This window comes from Alosa pseudoharengus, unplaced genomic scaffold (genome assembly GCF_046254945.1).
Source record: "Alosa pseudoharengus isolate Yale_2024_CS ecotype anadromous, Long Island Sound unplaced genomic scaffold, YU_APseudo_1.1 YU_APseudo_1.1_scf_20, whole genome shotgun sequence".
Taxonomy (NCBI): domain Eukaryota; kingdom Metazoa; phylum Chordata; class Actinopteri; order Clupeiformes; family Clupeidae; genus Alosa; species Alosa pseudoharengus.
Window position 1 is genome coordinate 11,043,772 of NW_027468664.1, and position 19,593 is coordinate 11,063,364.

General features: G+C 43.1%; 1 protein-coding gene across 1 annotated transcript; it reads right to left on the reverse strand.

Annotated features, from left to right (window-relative positions):
* Nucleotides 1-447: 447 nt before the first annotated feature.
* On the reverse strand, nt 448-17,108 carry mkrn1 (makorin, ring finger protein, 1). Its single transcript, XM_076296566.1, has 8 exons — nt 17,007-17,108; nt 16,057-16,185; nt 12,471-12,694; nt 9,682-9,905; nt 7,947-8,161; nt 5,477-5,587; nt 2,303-2,450; nt 448-1,864 (listed from the first exon to the last, which is right to left on the reverse strand). Exons 1-8 carry the CDS (start codon nt 17,078-17,080, stop codon nt 1,652-1,654), a joined length of 1,338 nt encoding a protein of 445 aa, XP_076152681.1. The 5' UTR covers nt 17,081-17,108; the 3' UTR covers nt 448-1,651.
* Nucleotides 17,109-19,593: the final 2,485 nt, after the last annotated feature.

Here is a 19,593-nt window from a genome sequence, read left to right on the forward strand (position 1 = left end):
AACCATCAAAACATTCTGAGTGTTATAAAAAGTCCCTGAAATAACTGAAAGTTACTGAAAATACTTGGCCTTTTAGAGAGGCCTGTCCAAATCGCTCAAGACATCCTTTCCCATTCCTATACACAAGCACGATCAATATTAAGAATCAATACAATAATGTTGTCATACAATATCTTGAAAATAACCTTGTTTTGATCCTAAGACCAGAGAAGCATAACTCTCCTTAAATGTTAAATATAATTGGTCTGTAAGGACTAACATGTAGGCTACTGTATAGACATTTTCTGTGATGGCACCAATTACGGTCTCCTCAGTAGCTTCCTATTATTGCCTTGGAAATATACTGACATCTTTACATTGTGATGACAATGAGGAGTGAATACGTACATTATCCTAAAAAAACACAAATTCACATCTGGTGAGAAAAATAAATCTAGCAAACTGGACTGTAGTTTGATAATAAACTTTATTTTCAAGTTATGTTGATGGTGTCTGGACCATAGAAAACAAGCACATATCAATATAAACATATGCATTTCAACCAAGTTCAACAAGAACTGAAAAACAATTGGGTATTTGTGGATTGGCTTCCGCCAACCGGTCTTAATATGCAATAGTTTCTGAAGCAGAGAAAAAAAAAACTACAGTAATAGACAGTTGATCTGATAAAACATTCGGCTTCGTCTTTTAATGCATTTAAGTCTTCGGAGTGGAGTCCAAATCACAAAGGTATATCTAGCTCATAGGAGGGACTTGCTACCACAGGTGTTCCTGAGGGCCAATTCTGGGACAAGAGATGAGAAGAAGAGAACAAATACGACACGCAGGTCGACTGACGAGGAGGAATAGGAAAAAGAAAAGGAAGGAGTATATTATATCGTTCAATGACCAGACCAGTCTTTATGAACCTTTGTTTTAAGAGTGCATTTGTGCAATTTGACCATCAGGAGGCTTAGTGCTCCAGTCCAGCCAAGTCAGTGCATGACCAGAGTAATCCAGAACTACCACATACGCCACCGGATACAGTGATGCCGCGTAGAGCTTCTGCATTCTCTACGAGTCAGAAAGTCTTTTTTTATTTTTTTTCAAAAAAAAAAAAAAAGAGAAAGAAAAAGACAAAGAGAGAAAAAAAAGACAAATAAACACCTGGGTTGATGATAAACAAAACCCACTTATGAGAGTAAACTCAACAAGGTTTATTAGTGATATTGTTCAAATTTCATCACTTTGTTTTTGTCAGTGTTTGTTTTTTTTTTATTTTTTTTTTTTTTTGCTTTTGTTATTTCTTTTCCACATAAACGGGACAAAGGACAGACTCACAGAATGGAGAGCTTTGTTTTCTCAGAAAATGTTTAGCACAAGTGCACTGACCTGTATTCCGTCTGTTCGTCTTAAGTCTGTTGTTTTTTGTTTCTTTTTTTGTTTTGTTTTTTGTTTTGTTTGTTTGTTTATTGTCCATCAAGTTATTTTCACCTCATTCCTGAATTGAATTCATCATGTTTTAATGGCCTGCTTGAAGGCACTGCCACACACAAGGGGAAAGAAGCTACTGTCCAACACGCTCACGAGACAGTCCATTCTAAGGTCTAGTAAGGGTGAGAATAAGGAAAGCGATATTATAGTGACGTGGTGGGGGGAGGGGCAGGGAGGGCTATAGATATAGCTCATAGTAATCGTCCAGCTCCTCGTGAAACAAGTCCCACTCGTCCTCCGAGTCTGTGACGTCGTCGTCCGTCCCGGCCGCCAGGAGCATCAACAGCATCTCGCTAAGCTCGAAGGTCACCATCTCCTCGTCTTCGTTGTCGAAGGAGTCACTGCTCTCCCGCTCGTCAAGGAGGTCCCACAGGGGTGTCCGCCGCGAGTTCTAGGGGAGGGACAGCCAGAGAGAAAGGGCAAAGAAAACAACACACATGGTTAAACAGATTGACCAGTACCACATTATAAATGTTGCTTGGTCTAAAAGCCAATAAATATGTGAATATAAAGGAAATGAAACTAGGCAAAACTATACCAGAATAGCTTCATTTCTCAGATGTACAATGCACACAGGAATCTAAACAGCCATTTGTCTAAAAATGACCTGTGCTGCTGACTGCTTGCAAAAAGCTTAAACTCACATCAAACTGCAGCTATCATTTATGGTGAAAAACAACTAGATCCAACAACTCAACAACCAGATGACCACGCTGCTCTGATGAAAATGCAGAACGACCCTCAAGGTTCCAAAATAAAACAAAGTGAAACAAAGACTGAAAGCTAATTCTATAAAAACAATTCTATCGACAGTCTCTGTAGTTCTTACGCGGTTCCTCCCATTGGAGTTGGCCTGGCGGCGTTGCTGAGGTTGAGCCTCCTCCAGTCGTCCGTCAGGGAATGCGTGCTTGTAGAAGCAGTTGGCCCCGAACGGGCATGTGCCACGACCCTCGTCAAAGTACCGGCACGGCTTGGTTCTGTTGGCCGAGAGGGAGCGGGAGGTGAAAAAAAGGTCAAGTTACCTTAGGCCTCAGAACCTCAGACATTACAACCCAAAGAAATAGCAGAGTTTCTGTGAACAATGCCCTATTAAGTGTAAGACACTGCATTACATTGCATTGCATCACCAGACACACACACAAACAACACACACACTTAAAATAATTGAGGCCACTTATGATGACTATCTAAGTCAAAGGCTTAATGACGACCTGAGGTCTGATAAGCCTCCTTTGGTAAGTGAGGCTGCAAATAAGACAACAACTGCACTGATTTGTGCTGTATGATCACCCGGAGAGAAGAAATACTCTTTTCTGATTGGCTGGTAGGGTGGCTAATAATTCTGAACAATGGGAGACCTATGAAGTAGATCTGGGGCCTGTACTACGAAGCGGGGTTTCTGGCTTATCTGGGTAACTTCGAGAGTAACTTGATCACGTGTGGTGTAACTTCCCGATTAACCCGTACTACGAAAGGTGGATAGGTTTTAACCGAGGTATGCTGCCATGGCAATTTACGAATCATCTCAAACCTGCTCCGACCAGGTTATGTTCTTGGTTAACCACACCCTTTATAAGTACCACCCCTCCACTAACAATTTCTCCCGAGACATGTCGGCGGGCGAGGGGTTTTAGAGACCGCCAGAAAATATATATAGCCTACCCGGACGATATTCTCTATGATGATATAGATTGTCAGCCGAGGGAATTCGTTATCTTTGTCAGATGATCTAGGAAGACGTCTCATAGCAATGCCAGTACGTGGACATTCATGTATTCAATCGGTGATGCAAGAATACTGTAGGTTATGTCCTAAAATAAATCGGACATAGGCCTACAGTATGCTGAACATCTGAGCAAAAATAGCCTAAAATAAATCGGACATAGCCTACAGTAGGCCTAATAAATAAAAATCACCATTTTAACAAACTTGTTGAATTGAATGTCATATTACTGTACCCTGCACATAAAGGCTACACATTTCCACAGCACCAGAATCCGACCGAATGCCTCCCTCAACCCCCTCCATAATCGGCCTTCCACTATTATTTGCGATGGCCAACTCCTCTGCAACTGTAAAACACTCAGGTGCCTTTCCTCCTACAGTGTTCGAAGACACCTGTTTCTTGTTAGCTGTAAAACAGAGGCCAAGTGAAGGCTATAAGCTAGGCCTACATGTTTTCATAATTAAGAAATATTAATGCAAGCTATAACTATATAAACCTACTATTCTGAATAATGTTTTTGTGTTTCATTTTCACCTGCTGCCATGTGCGTTTGGCAATGGTGTTGCATCTGAAATGTTCACAGGATTAGGCATACACTAAATCAGTCAATGGGGGCTACTTAAACATTCAATTATCCTTATTACTGTAATCTATATGCCCACTTCTGAATTGGGTTGCATCTGTAGGCCTTTCTATGAACTCAAATTAGGCCATTTAATTATTTCAACTCATTTCAGACATTCCGTAAGCTACTAATCCTCCGTAACACATATTTGAAGAACATGTGGGAATAAAAATTTACTTTTAGGCATTTAGGCTACCCGATCTGTAATACGTTGCCAACAGCCTTGCTTTGCTCACTGCCGACGTATTTGATTTTTGTCGTAGAGTGGGTTTTAATTCCTCATAACTTGTCATAATAATTGTGCATTCCTCATCCGTAAAATAAGGTGATCGCGTCATCATTGAAAGTGGTGACTTGCGCTGCAACCCGCCCCTTTTATGTGAACGCACAAATCAACTTCATAATCAGCGTCGTAGTACCGAGTAACACCACTTAAGATAACCAGGTTTTGTCAACCCTGGTTTTACAAAGTAACCCTGGGTTACATCTGGGTAGGTTAAGCTCCCTTCGTAGTACAGGCCCCAGGTAAAAAAAGTTGAATCACCGTTCCATATCAATGCTTATGAATGGTAACTATAACAACCACAGTAGGACGACAATTGAGTCTGGAAGCAGGCTTCGCAACTATGGAATCAACTGTAAACAAGCTTACTGTCCACGCTGTTAGGGCCAAAGAAAGATGTCCAACAAACTGAACAAGTCGGCTTCTTTTTAAACGGAACCGCTTGTTTCCTTTGCGTGCTATAAAGGCATTACTATTGCCTATAGTGGCAACCGGGTGATAAGCGGGATAACAGCCTTTGAGGTGTCCTGTTATAGGACTTTAATGGACTCGGGCGGAGGAAATTGACTCGGGAGGAGGAAACTCCCCTCGTCCATTAATTCCGTATAACAGGACACGACGGCGGCGGTCATCCCTTACGTATTGGCCAACCATGAATAGTGGTTAGGAGTAGTGATGGGGACGAGACCGCCTATGCCGAGTCCGAGTCAAGACCGAGACTTTGAAGGGTCGAGACCGAGTCTGTTGGTTTCCAAATACAGTCGAGTCCGAGTCAAGACCGAGTCTTTGAGGAAGCAAGTCCGAGTCGAGACCGAGTCCTTTAGGAGTCGAGACCGAGTCGAGACCAAGACCATAAAAACATGTCAGTTTTCATATTCATAATTTAATATCACCCCAGTTAATAATCAACCTTTAGGCCTACAGACTAAGCTAGATTGGGAATTGTTTAGAGGAGCAGTCTTAACGTCTTAATATGGACTATGCTGACCTACAGACACTCACCGGCAGCAGAGCCATAGAGATAAATAAACGGCTCTGACGGCAGTATCTTTGCATTGCTCCATGGGATGTCATTTTTAAATAATGCCGGTCAACATTGCATTTTATAATTATTGTTGTTATGTGTTGTGTGTTTTTTTTATATGAACATAAAAAATGCGTTGGTCTCGAGGACTCGGTCTGAAATTACGAGTCTTTCTCCTCCCACTGTGGTCCGAGACCGAGTCAAGACCGAGTCTTTGAAGGAACGAGTCCGAGACGAGACCAAGAAAGCAGAAATTGGTCTCGAGACCGGTCTCGAGTCCGGGACCGGACTCGAGTACTACATCTCTAGTTAGGAGCCCCTATAAATGGAAGCGCCCATCAGTACCCCATGCCGTCCTTGTACTTCTGAATGAGCTTCTGCTTCTCCTCCTTGTCCTCCACCCAGTACTCGCTCGGGATGACAAAGTTGGATGTGATTCGACATTCTGGGCAGGACCTGTGGATGGAGCGAAGTTGGTTGAGAGAGTGAGGAAGATACAGACAGATGGATGGATAGAGAAAGAGAGAGAGAAAAAAAAAGGAAGAGATTAATTCACTCAGGTTGTTTTTTGTAAGAACTCAAATGGCAATATCCCAAACAACTCTCTTAAAAACAAAAAAATCTGCTATGTATGCATTATGTAAAACTGATCAAAGTGGGGGGGAAAATTGTAAATAGCAGCAGAGACTATTTCTGCTTTGGTGTATGTCAGAACTCTTGCTGGAAACAGGTCACTCAGCCTTAGCCTGACCAAGTGGGGTGTGTATGCGGATGAGGCTACACTTTGACTCATTCGCTGAAGCGCTCCCAACACGCGTTGACCTCTATATCGGTTTTGTCTACTTCAGCCTCCACAGCTCATTTCCTGTGTGGGTTATCCACAGTGCACATAGGTACTGTGGCGTCGCTGATGAAAGTGCAAAACATCTAAGATATGTGCATATTAATGGTCTCTTCTCAGTCTCCCTCGAAAATAATGAGGTGGCCTTTTTATAAAATGGTTAGTTATTCATTTATTTGTCTGCAACCTACTCAATTGTCGTACGGAAGATGAAGGCACATAAAGCCTTGGATATATGCATTCATGTTCATGTTTTCATGCCTTCTAGATTGTTGAAGCCTAATAAAAAATGTAAATTATTTATTTGTTTGTTTGAAGTATATACCAATTTACAAAATAGTACGGCCATTTAAATAGGACATCATTCTGGGAATGTGTGATATAATCCATTATTGATGAAAACCGAGGCTGTATCCACCACAAGGATTTCAAACAGAGTCCAGGCTCACGTTTTCTGCCTTTCATGTCCTGATGTTAGCTCACCAAGCAGAAACACAGAGATTAATTAATTATATTGTATATTTAGTAGGCACAATGTTTTGTTTTATTTGTGTTTTTTTACATTACTTTCTGCTAACAAACTCAAGACATACAAAAACAACTGCCCACGTAAAGCTCACAGGCTTAAAAATGTACTGTATTTACTTAGGAACAAGAAACGTAAACAAACAAACATTACATTTTACTTGACCATTTTTGAACTGTAGAACACTGCACGACACCCTCCACTTATGGACACACACAGAACATGTAAACAAATGAACACACACTGAAACTACCACCTATTTCCTTTAACTGTGGTATTCAGGTCAAATCTGATGCATTTGTTTCTACCGTCGAGGAAACAAACAAAGAGGGAGTGTGTCCCGATGGCCTACTGAGTGGCTTAAAACCATTTCCTATTCCATAAAATGTCTGCCAAGTCTTTTCCTCAACCAAAACTATATTGTTTATTTCTGACGGTCATAGATGCAAGCCTCCATTATTCTGTGTTTCCTGACCACACTAGCTAAGCCTTGACAGTAGTTTTGTATCTGCACCTATATTTGCGGCAATAATCGTTTATATCGTTTAATAGCTTATAAACCTTAATAGTTTATAAACCTTCGGCCAGGATATAGGCTACCTGCTTTAAGAGCGCACATGTATACACACCATGGCTGCAATATGTATCCTATGCCACTTGGTGCGTTGGTTGTGCACATCCTCAAAAAGTAACGCGTTACGTATGCAAGATTCACACAAACGTTGCATATGCAGGATTCACACCAGCGTTAGGACCGTTGGTATAGGTGCAATACATGACAGTACATTAGCATGCAAGACCGGCTTTATTTACAACTCTGGGTCTGAATTCAGTGTTCTGTACTCTAATGGAACAAAAGAAAGACCTGCACACCGTATTAAAAGCTCCCACAAAACTTTATTCTGAGCAACGTTTCTTTTAGTTCAGTTTTTTGACCTAGCACCTGTGCCAGCTTTTTGTGGATTTGCATACCCTGAACTTTGCTCTGTACTAATGGAGCCATCCAATAACACATGTAGTGCCTACGTAGTAATGGGGCAAGGACTCATTGACAATGCAGCCAGTTGTGTATGTGAACGGTTGGTGAAAAGGCAAGCAATCCCAAGCCATACATAACACGAATATACATGTTAGTACATCCTAGTGGTGGCATCAAAATGAACAAATACAACAGATTACAACTGGTTGCATAAATATAAACATCTCCCTCCACACACACACACACACACACACACACACACACACACACACACACACACACACACACACACACACACACACACACACACACACACACACACACACACACACACACACACACACACACACACACACACACACACACACACACACACACACACACACACACACACACACACACACACACACACACGCACACACACACACGCACACACACGCACACACACGCACACACACACACAACTTACTTGATGATCTTGCTCTCAAACTGCTTGGCACTCCTCCACTTGCGGATGCACTTGAGGCAGTAGCAGTGGTTGCAGTTGGACAGGATGCCGAAGCGGCGCTCGCTGGGGTTGGACTTCTCAAACACCACCTCCATGCACACGCCGCACATCATGTCCTTACTGCGCTGGATAGCAAACGACAGCTCCATGTCCTTCTCGTGAGCCTCGATGCAGGCCTGGCAAGAGGACGACAAACGTGTCTGGGTTTAGAAATCCATCTGAAAAACTCACGCTTGTTAGATAAATTGTATCAGCTGCATTCAGTGGCAATCTTAGCGTAGCGTAGCGTATATGAGGCTACAACGTGTAAATTAGTAATGAGTACCATCAGTCATAGCTATAAAAAGCTCACGTTACCCTAGAACACAGGTGATGTGTAGTTGTCAAAAATTGTGAAAGGTTTGGTCAGATATTTTTCTTCTAACTAGATTATTGTTGAAGTCTACCACTTTCTGTTAGGACAATGTTCACTCTAGGCATCTGATTGGGTGAGCTGCACCAGAGACACATGCCCTTAGAGCCTATTCAAAATCTCTATTTTACACATGATGCATAGTGAAATAGGCCAGAATTCACATGAGAATAAAATTGTGGCAAACATACAAAACATTGAATAATCTTGCCTATGAAACATGAGCGACATGTCACTCATCACAGACTACTGTGACTTTTCTAAATCTGAATCTTTTGATTAGGACCTCTGCTTCCCTAAATACGTCCATTCTGGCTAGAAGGCTTTTAACGGCCCAGACAAATGGGTAGCCTGTTAAAATGCCCTCACTTGACAGACATCCAAACATAGACTCCGACAGCCCACAGCTTAAGCCATTAAGCCAACAGAGTTCCCAATTTGCTTGAAAAAAAAAAAAAAAAAAAAAGGTAGTACCGGTACCTTATTCAGAGGTACGCATACCTCCTGCAACTAAGGACAAGCTTGTCAAGTAGGCCACACACTTCATATCTCTCTCTCTCTCTTTTCCAATACTCTATGGACAGAGTGCCTAGGGACATGTATAACTTCTTATTTTTACAAGGATATAGTTAAACAGTCCCTCCATGGATAAACAGCCATGAGGGGAGTGAATGCATAGGCCAGGGTGTGGTGCTACAGGACATTCTGTTTGTTTTTGTGGTTGCATGGTGCTAAGTTGACCTCCACTTAAGGGCTGGAGTGTGATACCAATTTCACCCTGTGCAGGGGTGAGAATTAGCACTACCAGTGCTGCACTGGCTTGGAACTCTAGCACTGACTCTTATGATAAGCCCTGGTGTGCATCAGCTGTCTTCCTTAATTAGGAGGAATAAATAGTCTTTTTAAGTTTACAGCAGGCACAGGCTTTGGAACACATAGAGTAGGCCTGGGTGGAGCTGGTCTGTAGAACTAGAGTTGTTTTTACACACATTATTTATCCAGCTATTGCAGTATGGTAGCCAAATTAGCAAGCAAATGTCAACACAAATATGGAGTGAGTGAGCCATGTAAGTGTGATCTTCTACATGCAAACTGTTTATTTAGTTTTCATGCAACAGTTCGATTCAACAATGGGCTCTTTTACCACCCTAGCCGTCCACTCTGATGGCCACTAAAAGGAGGCGTTGTTAGGGGAGTGTGGCCACTAAGAGGAGGCGTCGTTAGGAGGGTGTGGTGACTAAGAGGAGGCGTTGTTAGGGGAGTGTTCGGGCCCTGACCGCTCACCTTGATGTGCATGGAGCGCTGGACGTTGTCGGACGGGTGGAGCACCTGCAGCCCGCACATGTCGCACACGTCGCCGTGGAGATAGGCGCAGTTGAGGCCGTAGCGGCACTCCCCCATGGCGGCGTATGGGCAGAGCGTCTTCTTCAGCTCAGAGTCGGTCTGCTCCTTCTCGTACTCCTCCTCGATTATGATCGGACCGGAGCCCTCCAAAACAGCAGGGTCTGCTGCAGGGGTGGGGGTGTGGGGGGTGACAGGGTTATATTTGGAAACCGAGTGTGGGTTTTGGTTGTTCAGTCAGATTACTGTCAACGAATAGGTTCTTCTCATTCTGACCAAGTTAAGCTTTGTTGTTACATGAATGCACTGCATAGTTGCATAATGCGTTTCCATTCACACAAGTGCAAAGGTTTATAGCTATGTTTTACATTGCGTTGTCCTCTGCTCTCATTTTGCTGTAATCTTGAGCCAGTTGTAACCATACACAGTAAAATAATAAAATTCTGACACAAAAATACCCTGAACAATGGTTAACTTTATGGCATGAATCAAAAACGACCACGAAGCAGGAAAAACAAAATTCCAAAGTTCCTGGCTGAATTTTGCATGTTTTTGTATGTCAGTTTTAAACAGAAACAAACAAATGCTGCACTTTGACAACTGTCAGAAGAAATCAGGTGCATCTGCTACTATTTGCGGAATCAGGTGCAGTGACCTGCAATGGTTTGGGTTATGGATTCTAACCATCTCTCACTAAAGAGTCTTCAGCTATCTGCATTCTGACCATAACACCCTGAGCCGCTAGCTGTCCAAACAGTTTAATATGGGGACTCTCACCTATTTCCCTCGGAGCGGTGTGTGTTTGCATGAGCATCTGTATGTGTGGGTGCGCACGTGTCTGTGTGTGTGCGTGCGTGCTGTTGGCACCAGCCTAATATGTCAGAGGAATGTCCCCTTCTACTGAGGTCAGGAGGAGAGCAGAGAATAGCCCATTCAGTCACAAACCAGATGACTCAATGAAGGCATCCTGGTGACACACTCTCTATGAGGCCCAAACATGCCCATCTCCCCCTGTTGGTGAAACTAGACTAGACATGTGGAAGTTACTGATCACATGTTTACTGTATATCAACTGTCGTAAATACCACTCACGGCCTCATTCCCCCTGGACACGGTACATGTGGATTTGTTTACAAACTAGTAAAGATCATTTCCAAAATCCCATGTCAACTGACAAGGTAATGCTACACGGTATATCACAAATAGTAAGCAATTGCACAACTGCTCTAAAGGAATTCCTGATTCTCCAACCGGGACCAGGGAGAGCAAGTTGCATGATTGGTTATCCATAGCCGGCAGGCGAGCAATTCTTCCAATTACATATTAAGTTAGTTTAATATTAACATGACTTTGAAGCTGTTATGTTATATTATATTATATTATATTATATAGAATAAAACCTTGCATTGGATGCCTTGAAGTATCAGTGTGCAGCATCCTGTTCTACTAAAGTCTCGGCGATGCACATCATTTACAAATGTGCATTCAGACAACTCCATTTGTTAGGTGACACTTTTACAGGCCAATTCTTTGCCACAGAAAAGCAGGCATAATGCATGATACATGAGGACCCTGAAAAGGGTAAAACTGCATAGACATTATGATTTATGCCCCCCCTCCTTGCAAAACTGCAGACAACGTGTGGCTATGGGAAACACAAAGGGGCTGACTTCAAACAAACAAAAACATATCCACTTAAGAGGTAAGGATTTACATCCCTCAAGGAAAATTGGGCTTCATCATTCTCTCTGGGAATTCAGTCAATTAATTCCAGAGTTTAGCAGGAGCCTCGTCCCTGAACAACATCCTACCACAGATTGATTGTTTTTTTTTTTTTTTTTTTTTATTTGGCTACTGTTAATCACCAGGTCCTGTGAATCACGTCATGCCACCAAGGTTGTCAAACACTTCAGATTAAATGAAAATATATTTCGCAGTGTTTGCCCACTTTAGTGGCATCAAAATGGGTAAACAGTTTGAACCACCTTTATGTTCTAAAAAGCGTATGACTGGTGCGCAGTATAAAAGTACAGCGGTTTGACCATCCCCTTCCAACAACCTCAAGATTGTGCTCGTCATAAACAAAGGTTCGTATTTATATATATACGTAACCTTACACAATCTAACTCAAGCTATAACTGAAATAGGTCATATGTCAATATAATCCCACATTCCTTTCCCATGCTCATCATGTGAAGCAGGAGACCTGATTGCAAATTCTGCTGCTGTCCATTTAACTTCTTTCTCATGGTAAACAGTGGTGCGGAGGTCCTCCACCGGCTGGCGCGGTGATATAAATAGATAGGGCATGTCTCACACGTCCAAAAGAGGAGGAGAGAAGCCCTCAGCCTAAACTGGAAGTGGCCTGATCATGGAAGACAATTATGAGACGCTCTCTGGGAATTCAGTAAATGAATTCCCAGAGTTTAGCAGGAGCCTTGCCCCTGAACAGAACAGCATCCTGCCACAGAACATCCTGAACTATACTGCACCAATGACATTTGGTCATCAATCTATTCAGTTGAATAATGTCTACAGTAGTGTCCAAGCACGCAGGCCCCATAAGTTCTAAGGGTGCCCACCCTCAATGGCCTACTTACCCTTACTGACCATCATCTTCTAGTGTACATGCAAACACACATACAGAAACACACACACACACACACACACACACACACACACACACACACACACTCACACACACACACACAGACACACACACACACACTTACCCCTCCCACAGTAAGGCTGGCCGGGCACAAACTCGGCAGCGTTGACCCAGTCCTCGGCGCCCGAGCCTGGCGTCTTGTCCTGGGCATCAGCGTTGCCGGCGGGCCCACTGGACACAGGCTCTGGGTCGCTGGTGCAGGCCTGCGGGGGGGCAGTGGCGGGCGGCAGCAGGGGTGTCTTGGGGCCCGGCAGGTCATCTTGCTTGGTTGGTTTGGTGTGTTCATACCTGAGGGAGAGGTGCGCTAGTTAAGACTTAAATTGGCTTACTCCTACTCCTACTCTTACTACATCTTCCCGCAAGAAGCATACTGCATTTACAAATGCTATAGTTTGCTAGGTTCTACAACAAGTAACCGTATTTTTAACATAGGCTACATTTTACTGTATTTTTCTAACCTCTGTTTTTTGATGGTGCTTAGAAATTGAGTGCACCAGGTTGGCAAAAATCATGCAATCATGCGGAATGGTATAATCTACTGGATTACATTACGAGTTAGACCAAGCTAGGACTCATCCTCTGGGTATTAGATCAGGCTGTAGTTTAGGCAAATTACGGACAGAATATCATTGTCTTACTTATTTATTTTTGTAAAATGTCTATAATATAACAACAAGCCCAGTTGTAGTGCTAATGTGTCCATTTCCTCAGTAACAATCATTAGGCCCATTTATTTTCTACTACCAAACAACACCTCCTTGCCCCTTATCCTACTCATAACAGCATTTCCAAAGACAAGCAGAAACTTGTTACCACAGACAATTAGATTTACACCAAATAACAAACCATGCCTTCTGAGCTGGCTTGACACCACGCTTTTGCTATGGCAAAGTCAAGTGTCCGGACCAGATGCTGGTCTGAACGTGATAAGCCAGTCTGCAAAGGCAAAGTCCTTGACGTCCCAGTGGCCCTATCAACACCCACCGCAAGATGGGCCGTGACACCATCCGTTTGCACAAAGAAAAGATAAGCACATCCCCCACCGCCCTCGCACCTACCACCTCCAGAAACGGCAGCACGCGGACACTTGCTGTGAACCTCCTTTTCTCTGACGCTGGCACTGCAACACTTCCAAGACAAATCCCGTTATGTACACTTTCCTGCACCAATCCACCTGTCAAAAAGGCTTCTTCAACTGCCCCCCCCCCCCCCCTTTCCCCACCAAATCACAGACAATGTAGTTTAAAGACAATGACGGGTCAGGCTGATAACCCTTTTCCCAGTGAAATTCTGCATCATTCACGTCACTCCATGTGGGAATCAGAGGTGGGAAACTGGATTATTGATTTTTTTTTTTATCTTTTAATCTTTTATTAGATTTTGCTAACAGAGTTTCCTAGTTAGGGGCTCGTCATCACGTTGTAGTTCGTGTCCATGTGGCCTTTCATGTCCAACAGTTTTAATGTTAACTTGGAAATTCGCCGTTTGGGTCACTTGAAAGCTGCATTTCTTTCTTTCACAAGCGTATTACACTATATTTTTAAGCAAATACAGTTGTATATTTATATTAGTGAGCGTATGTTTTAACCTTTGTTGTGGCATCCATGTTTTTCACACATTCCGACGGCAAAGCACATGAACACTCGCGGTGGGAAAACCAACGTAATCACAGGGGCGGTCCTTGTCATTCCCAGGTGCCATGAATGCACCGTTAGACTGAGTCTCTCACACGGTTTGCTATTGGACATATAGATCAGTGTTAGCATTCTGTGAAGATGCACAGGACGACTAATCCCGGGACAAGGAGTATGGAACAGCCATGAATATCACACACATACACACAGGCGCACACACACACACACACAGGCGCACACACACACAGGCACGCACACACAGGCACGCACACACACACACGCGCACACACACACACACACACACACACAGGCGCACACACACACAAGCACACAAGCGCACACACACACCATCATTAAGTAGCCTCTCTCTGAGTTCAAGCACTAAAACTCTTCTTCGGTCTACTTTGCACTGGCATCATTTTTTCAGTGCCCACTGAAGCACTCGTCTGTACTAGAGCCGTATAGTGGCTTCGCTGTGCTGTGTGTGTAGGAACCAAGGAGGGCATAAATAAATGACGGAGAAGCAGGCACAGAATGGCGGCATGAACTGAATGAACCCAGCAGCAAAGGGAGAGATTGGAGATTGGTGGGGGGGGGGGGGGGGGGGGTACAGCGAGAGAGAGAGAGAGACAGCGAGAGAGAGAGAGAGAGAGAGAGAGTTATGTAATTGCCATGCAGACTGCACTGCCCCCCAGGTCTGCGGGAAGGGGGGAGAGCAAGAGAGAGAGAGAGAGAAAGAGACAGACCGAGCAGGACACAATGGCAAAGGCTGCTGAATCCATCCATAATAAACCCCCCACTCCTCCCCCTCATGGCAACCCCTTCACTGGGCTCCTCCCCTCTGCATGGAAACAACAATAAGGACAGCCTCCGTATGGAGACGGAAGACCCAATCATCCTCGCGCAGCACGGCTGTTGGGCCAACAAAATCCCCATGTGCACCCCCCACTATCAAAACATGCAATCCCCCATGGACCAGCCCTGGGAAGTGTGTGTGTGTGTGTGTGTGTGAGAAAGAGAGAGAGCGAGAGAGAGCGAGAGAGAGAGAGAGAGAGAGAGCATATGCTGTCAAAGGAATGAGCCCCCTCACTCACACACACACACACAACATTCTCACACAGCAGGACCCTCTGAGCGACACCCGTAACTATGGCGATGCTCTTGAACCCAGACACACTTGCGGGGGGCAAACATTGTCTGGGCTGTCTAGCCGCAAGGCTAATTTTGATAATGCTCCAAACTCAGACTTAGCCAAAGTCCATCAACCCCCTCAACCACCGCCACCTTCATCCCACCCCCTAAAACATTCCCACATTATTCCTTGGATGCTCATCTGAAGGCATGTCAGATGGACTGGATCCTGCCGTTTTGTTTGCAGCTGATGATAACAGCACCCTTAATCCCTAGTGACTAGAGGCACTGCAGAGGCTGATTGATCCCCCCCACTCATGACACAATCGGGCTTCAGCTGCAGAAAAGCTCCCAGGTTCCTCCCTTATACGGAGGCAGAAGCTCCAGGAGAGGATATGCCTTCATGCTGCATATCATACTAGAGTGTTCAACTCCGGCTGGGGCTATGTCAGAACATAGCCTGATAAGAACATTAACCAAAAGGGGAAACAAATGGGGGGGGGGGGGGGCAACCCCAAAAGCACTCAAGGGGTGACTTTCACCAAATGTGCACTCACCCCACCCCCCCACACCCCAACATGTCCTTCAAGTGTTTCCTTACACTTAGAGACAACTTTTGTAGATGGCGTCAACAGCATGTTGATATTACACACTGGGCTTCTCAAATGACGCAAACATCAGAGCAGCATTCCACAACAATTCTCAGAAACCCCTTCGCCGAGTGTGTGGCACACAGCTGAACAGACTTCTTGAGTTTGGGTGCAGGGTTTTGTCAAAAAGGCAACTGGACAAAATTACAGCAACTAGGCATACATTCTGACACAACAAAAGAAGTAGTCGAGTTTCCAACAGAGCATGACATCAGCAGCCAAAGAAATGGCTTACCTGCAACGGTCCCCAAAAGCACAGTATCCTTTCTGAAAGAACTTGCAAATCATGGCTGGCTTGCTGCTGGTGAGGTCATGCGAGTATCGACAGTTGTTCCCTTCTTTGCAAAGACCATGCATGAAATACCTACAAATCAAAGGAATTTGAATTGCAGTATAAATAATAAGGTAACGTTTCACACGAAAACAACCTTTTCCTGTATTCCACACTTGAGGGGCCAGCGGGTTAACCATGGACAATGGCAATCACCTTTCCCAAACCAATTTATTTCAATGGTCTTCTTATTAGACATTTAAACCTTAAAATCAAGGGGACATGGGCTGATGACTAATAGAGAAGAGCTGACAGCGATTAAAACCTTGTTCACAAGCTAACGCAGATGCAAGGACTTGGACAATTGTTAATACAACTCACGCTATCCTCTCGAGTGAAAAATTACTCCGCAATCTTACATGTCAAATTAACTTAGACGGTCGTTAGAAACAACGCAGACAGTAACGAAAAAAATATTTGTCAGTTAAGGATAGGCTACTGAAACTATGGACATAAATGTTAAATCACACTCATGGCGTTTTTGCTGTTGCCAAAGTGTAGTGTTGTTCTGTCAATCATTTGAATTTTTTGTTTTTGACAGCCAATTTCACGTTCATGTACGTTTTGAGCTTGTTGTGTATATTGTTATGCCACCTTGTGTACTGCTACAACTGTGTTCACCTTAAAGAGTAGGGAAAATAATAGTTAACGTTGCCTAAACGACCGAGTGAGCTAGTGATAGCTAGCTAGCTGTTGAGGCTGGTGGCTGGATCAAAACAAATACCACATTTCGCACCAGCACAAAGACAGCGTTTACCTCGCCTATCAAATGATTACAATGACAACAGTAAGACATAATACCAACACTTACGTCGAATTTTCACATGAACAACATCGTGTAAATTCTGTCTCACCTGCAGGTTACGTGTTTAGTCCAGCTTCCCGATATTGCTGGGGCCGCTGTCGATGCTGCCGCTGCCTCCGCCATTGCTGTTTATGTTGAAGGAGAGCGCCCGGTTCTTCCGCGCTGTTTCGCTTGTTTCCGGAAAGCCGAAGCTCAGTCGGCCTCTGGAGCTTCTCCAGCGGCAACCGCCAGGGGGCACGAGCGCCCGGTTATACGTCAGAATTGCATCAACAAATCATCTGATGATATCATCAGAGAATGTCTAATAAGGAAGGCTCTGATATCATGGATTTGGCATAGTGACAACAAGTGCAGTTGTGACATCAATCACATTCTTGAACGCCCACTAAACACCCATGGTAGGCTACATCGGCATGCTTTTGTTGGTAATTTTCTGGTTATTTAACCCATTATGCAACACCAAATAGCCTAAACACAACATTGTATAATTTTGTATGCTCTGCTATTGGGGACAAAAATACAATAATTGTGTATGCTATGCTATTGGGGACAACATTTTTATCGAAAATAACAGAAACGTTTCTCTCGGAGTACATTGATTCTGAATATTAATGAGTAGCCTAGCCTAGGCCTACTACACACCAGAACCAAATGCATTACTTCAAGATCTTAACATAGGATAATGAAATAAAAAATATATAAATAATAATAAAAAATAACAACACAAATACCTGTCTAGATATAGGCCAAGCCTAGTTTCCAGATGTACTCTCCATTCAGCTCATTTATATCTAATCGATTATAGCCTACTATTTCCCTCATGTTTGGCTCAGCAGTGATGTTCTTCATTGTTCTTCATGACCATCACAAGGAGTTGCATGTTGGTAGAATTCAAATAAAATCCTTGCACAGCTATTTTTGACCTATAGGCTACTCTGGAGTGCCAAACTGAGCAGCATTTCCTAAATTGAGAACACAGAGTTGCTAGGAGACCTAAAGGAAAGACTGCCATCTGTCTAGACAGGAGCATTGTGCCATCTCCATACTGCCTGTCTCTATTTTGTGGAGCTATATCACAGAACCCATTGGTTAAGCAATTATGACACTTTGGTGCCAAACTCATCTCATCTTCACTAAATTAACTAAATTTAGTGCTGAAATAAACCATGTAATATACCCATATCACACATATATCTAATTTAAGGATGAAATACTGTTCTGAAATACTTGTAGGTATTAAAAATGTTTTTATTTATTTGTATTTATTTGATTTCCCCCCCTGAATACACACAGCCAGTGGCTGTTTTCTTGCGAAGAAAATCATACCCGGTCTGATGTAATTTACTATGATTACATTTCTATATCTACTGTGGGAACTTCCATATTTACGGATTTCGAGTATGACTACACTGCACTAACCACAAATCAAGCGGATTTTTGCAACAATAATGAGGTGTCACCTTTCGCAATGTCTGCATTGTTCAGCAGATTGACCACCACTACAAGAGATACATTGTGCATGTACTTTCATGTCACAATGGGATACAACTTGTTTTAGCATTTAGATTTCTTCAGAATGCATGTGGATGGATACTCCACAATCTTGTGATTAAAAAAGTTATATTAAAAAGAAAAAGGAATTCATATCTAATCTAGCTAATACACTCAACTTGTAAATACTGCCAACAGCACAACTGACAGTTAGTTTGCTAATGTAATTTAAAGGTGCCATGTGTAAGAATTGAGGTAAAAATATCCAAAAAAAATGAGCTAGACCTTTTAGGCAAGTCCTTTTAGCCAAGTCCTCCACTCGGCGGCCATATAGCAACGCTTTTTGGGCACTCATCGGGCATCCAGAAATGCGCGTGCACAAGGCTTCACGACACCAATCTTGCTCCAGCGGCGAGTTCATAACACATGATTGGGAAAATGTCTTCACGACACACCATATGATTGGCTCAATGTATTCACATGTCAACGTTTTGCCAAGGAAGGGGTGTGATATGTGTAGTAACAGCCATATTGGCGTTACAAACTAGCCCCATGCATTTCTATGGAGGGTGTTTTGAGTGCTGTGTCTCCTCATTAGAAAGTCTCTGGCTACGTGCATCAAAAGAATGAGAAGAAATAAGGGCGATGATGTCATTAAAAAAATTACAAGGTTTAGTGCTGCAGAGATATCAACCTGAATTAGCATGCTAAATTACTAGCCACAGCCTGACAGGTGTATAGGCTACTCTTTGGTTCAAGTACGCCCACAAGCTGTGCGCGTTATCTCTGCAGCACTATACCTTGTCATTTTTTTAATGATGTCATCGCCCTTATTTCTTCTCATTCTTTTGATGTGTGTAGCTCATTTTTTGGATATTTTTACGTAAATTCTTCTTACACATGGCACCTTTAAACAGTGTATTTGATGTGAAAAACTTTTCAGTTTAAAATTTGTGCCAGGAAATGATTAGCTTGCAGAAGAACAGGTGCATTTATCTCCCCACCACATGTGTACCATTCAAATATTTATTTTATTATTATTATTATTAGTAGTAGTAGTAGTATTAGTGTTATTATTAATCAGTAGCTTTAAACATGAAAACATGAATCTTTTTCTGCTATAAGTTCCACTGTCACTGTGCACA

What these genes read in the sequence shown, in the direction of transcription:
- mkrn1 (XM_076296566.1), bottom strand. Translation starts at nt 17,080, where the DNA reads ATGGCGGAGGCAGCGGCAGCATCGACAGCGGCCCCAGCAATATCGGGA. An exon ending in CCAGCCTTACTGTGGGAGGG is followed by an intron (nt 9,906 to 12,470) that starts GTAAGTGTGTGT and finishes CCACCCCTGCAG; the next exon opens with CAGACCCTGCTGTTTTGGAG. An exon ending in AAGTACAAGGACGGCATGGG is followed by an intron (nt 2,451 to 5,476) that starts GTACTGATGGGC and finishes CTCGGCCAACAG; the next exon opens with AACCAAGCCGTGCCGGTACT.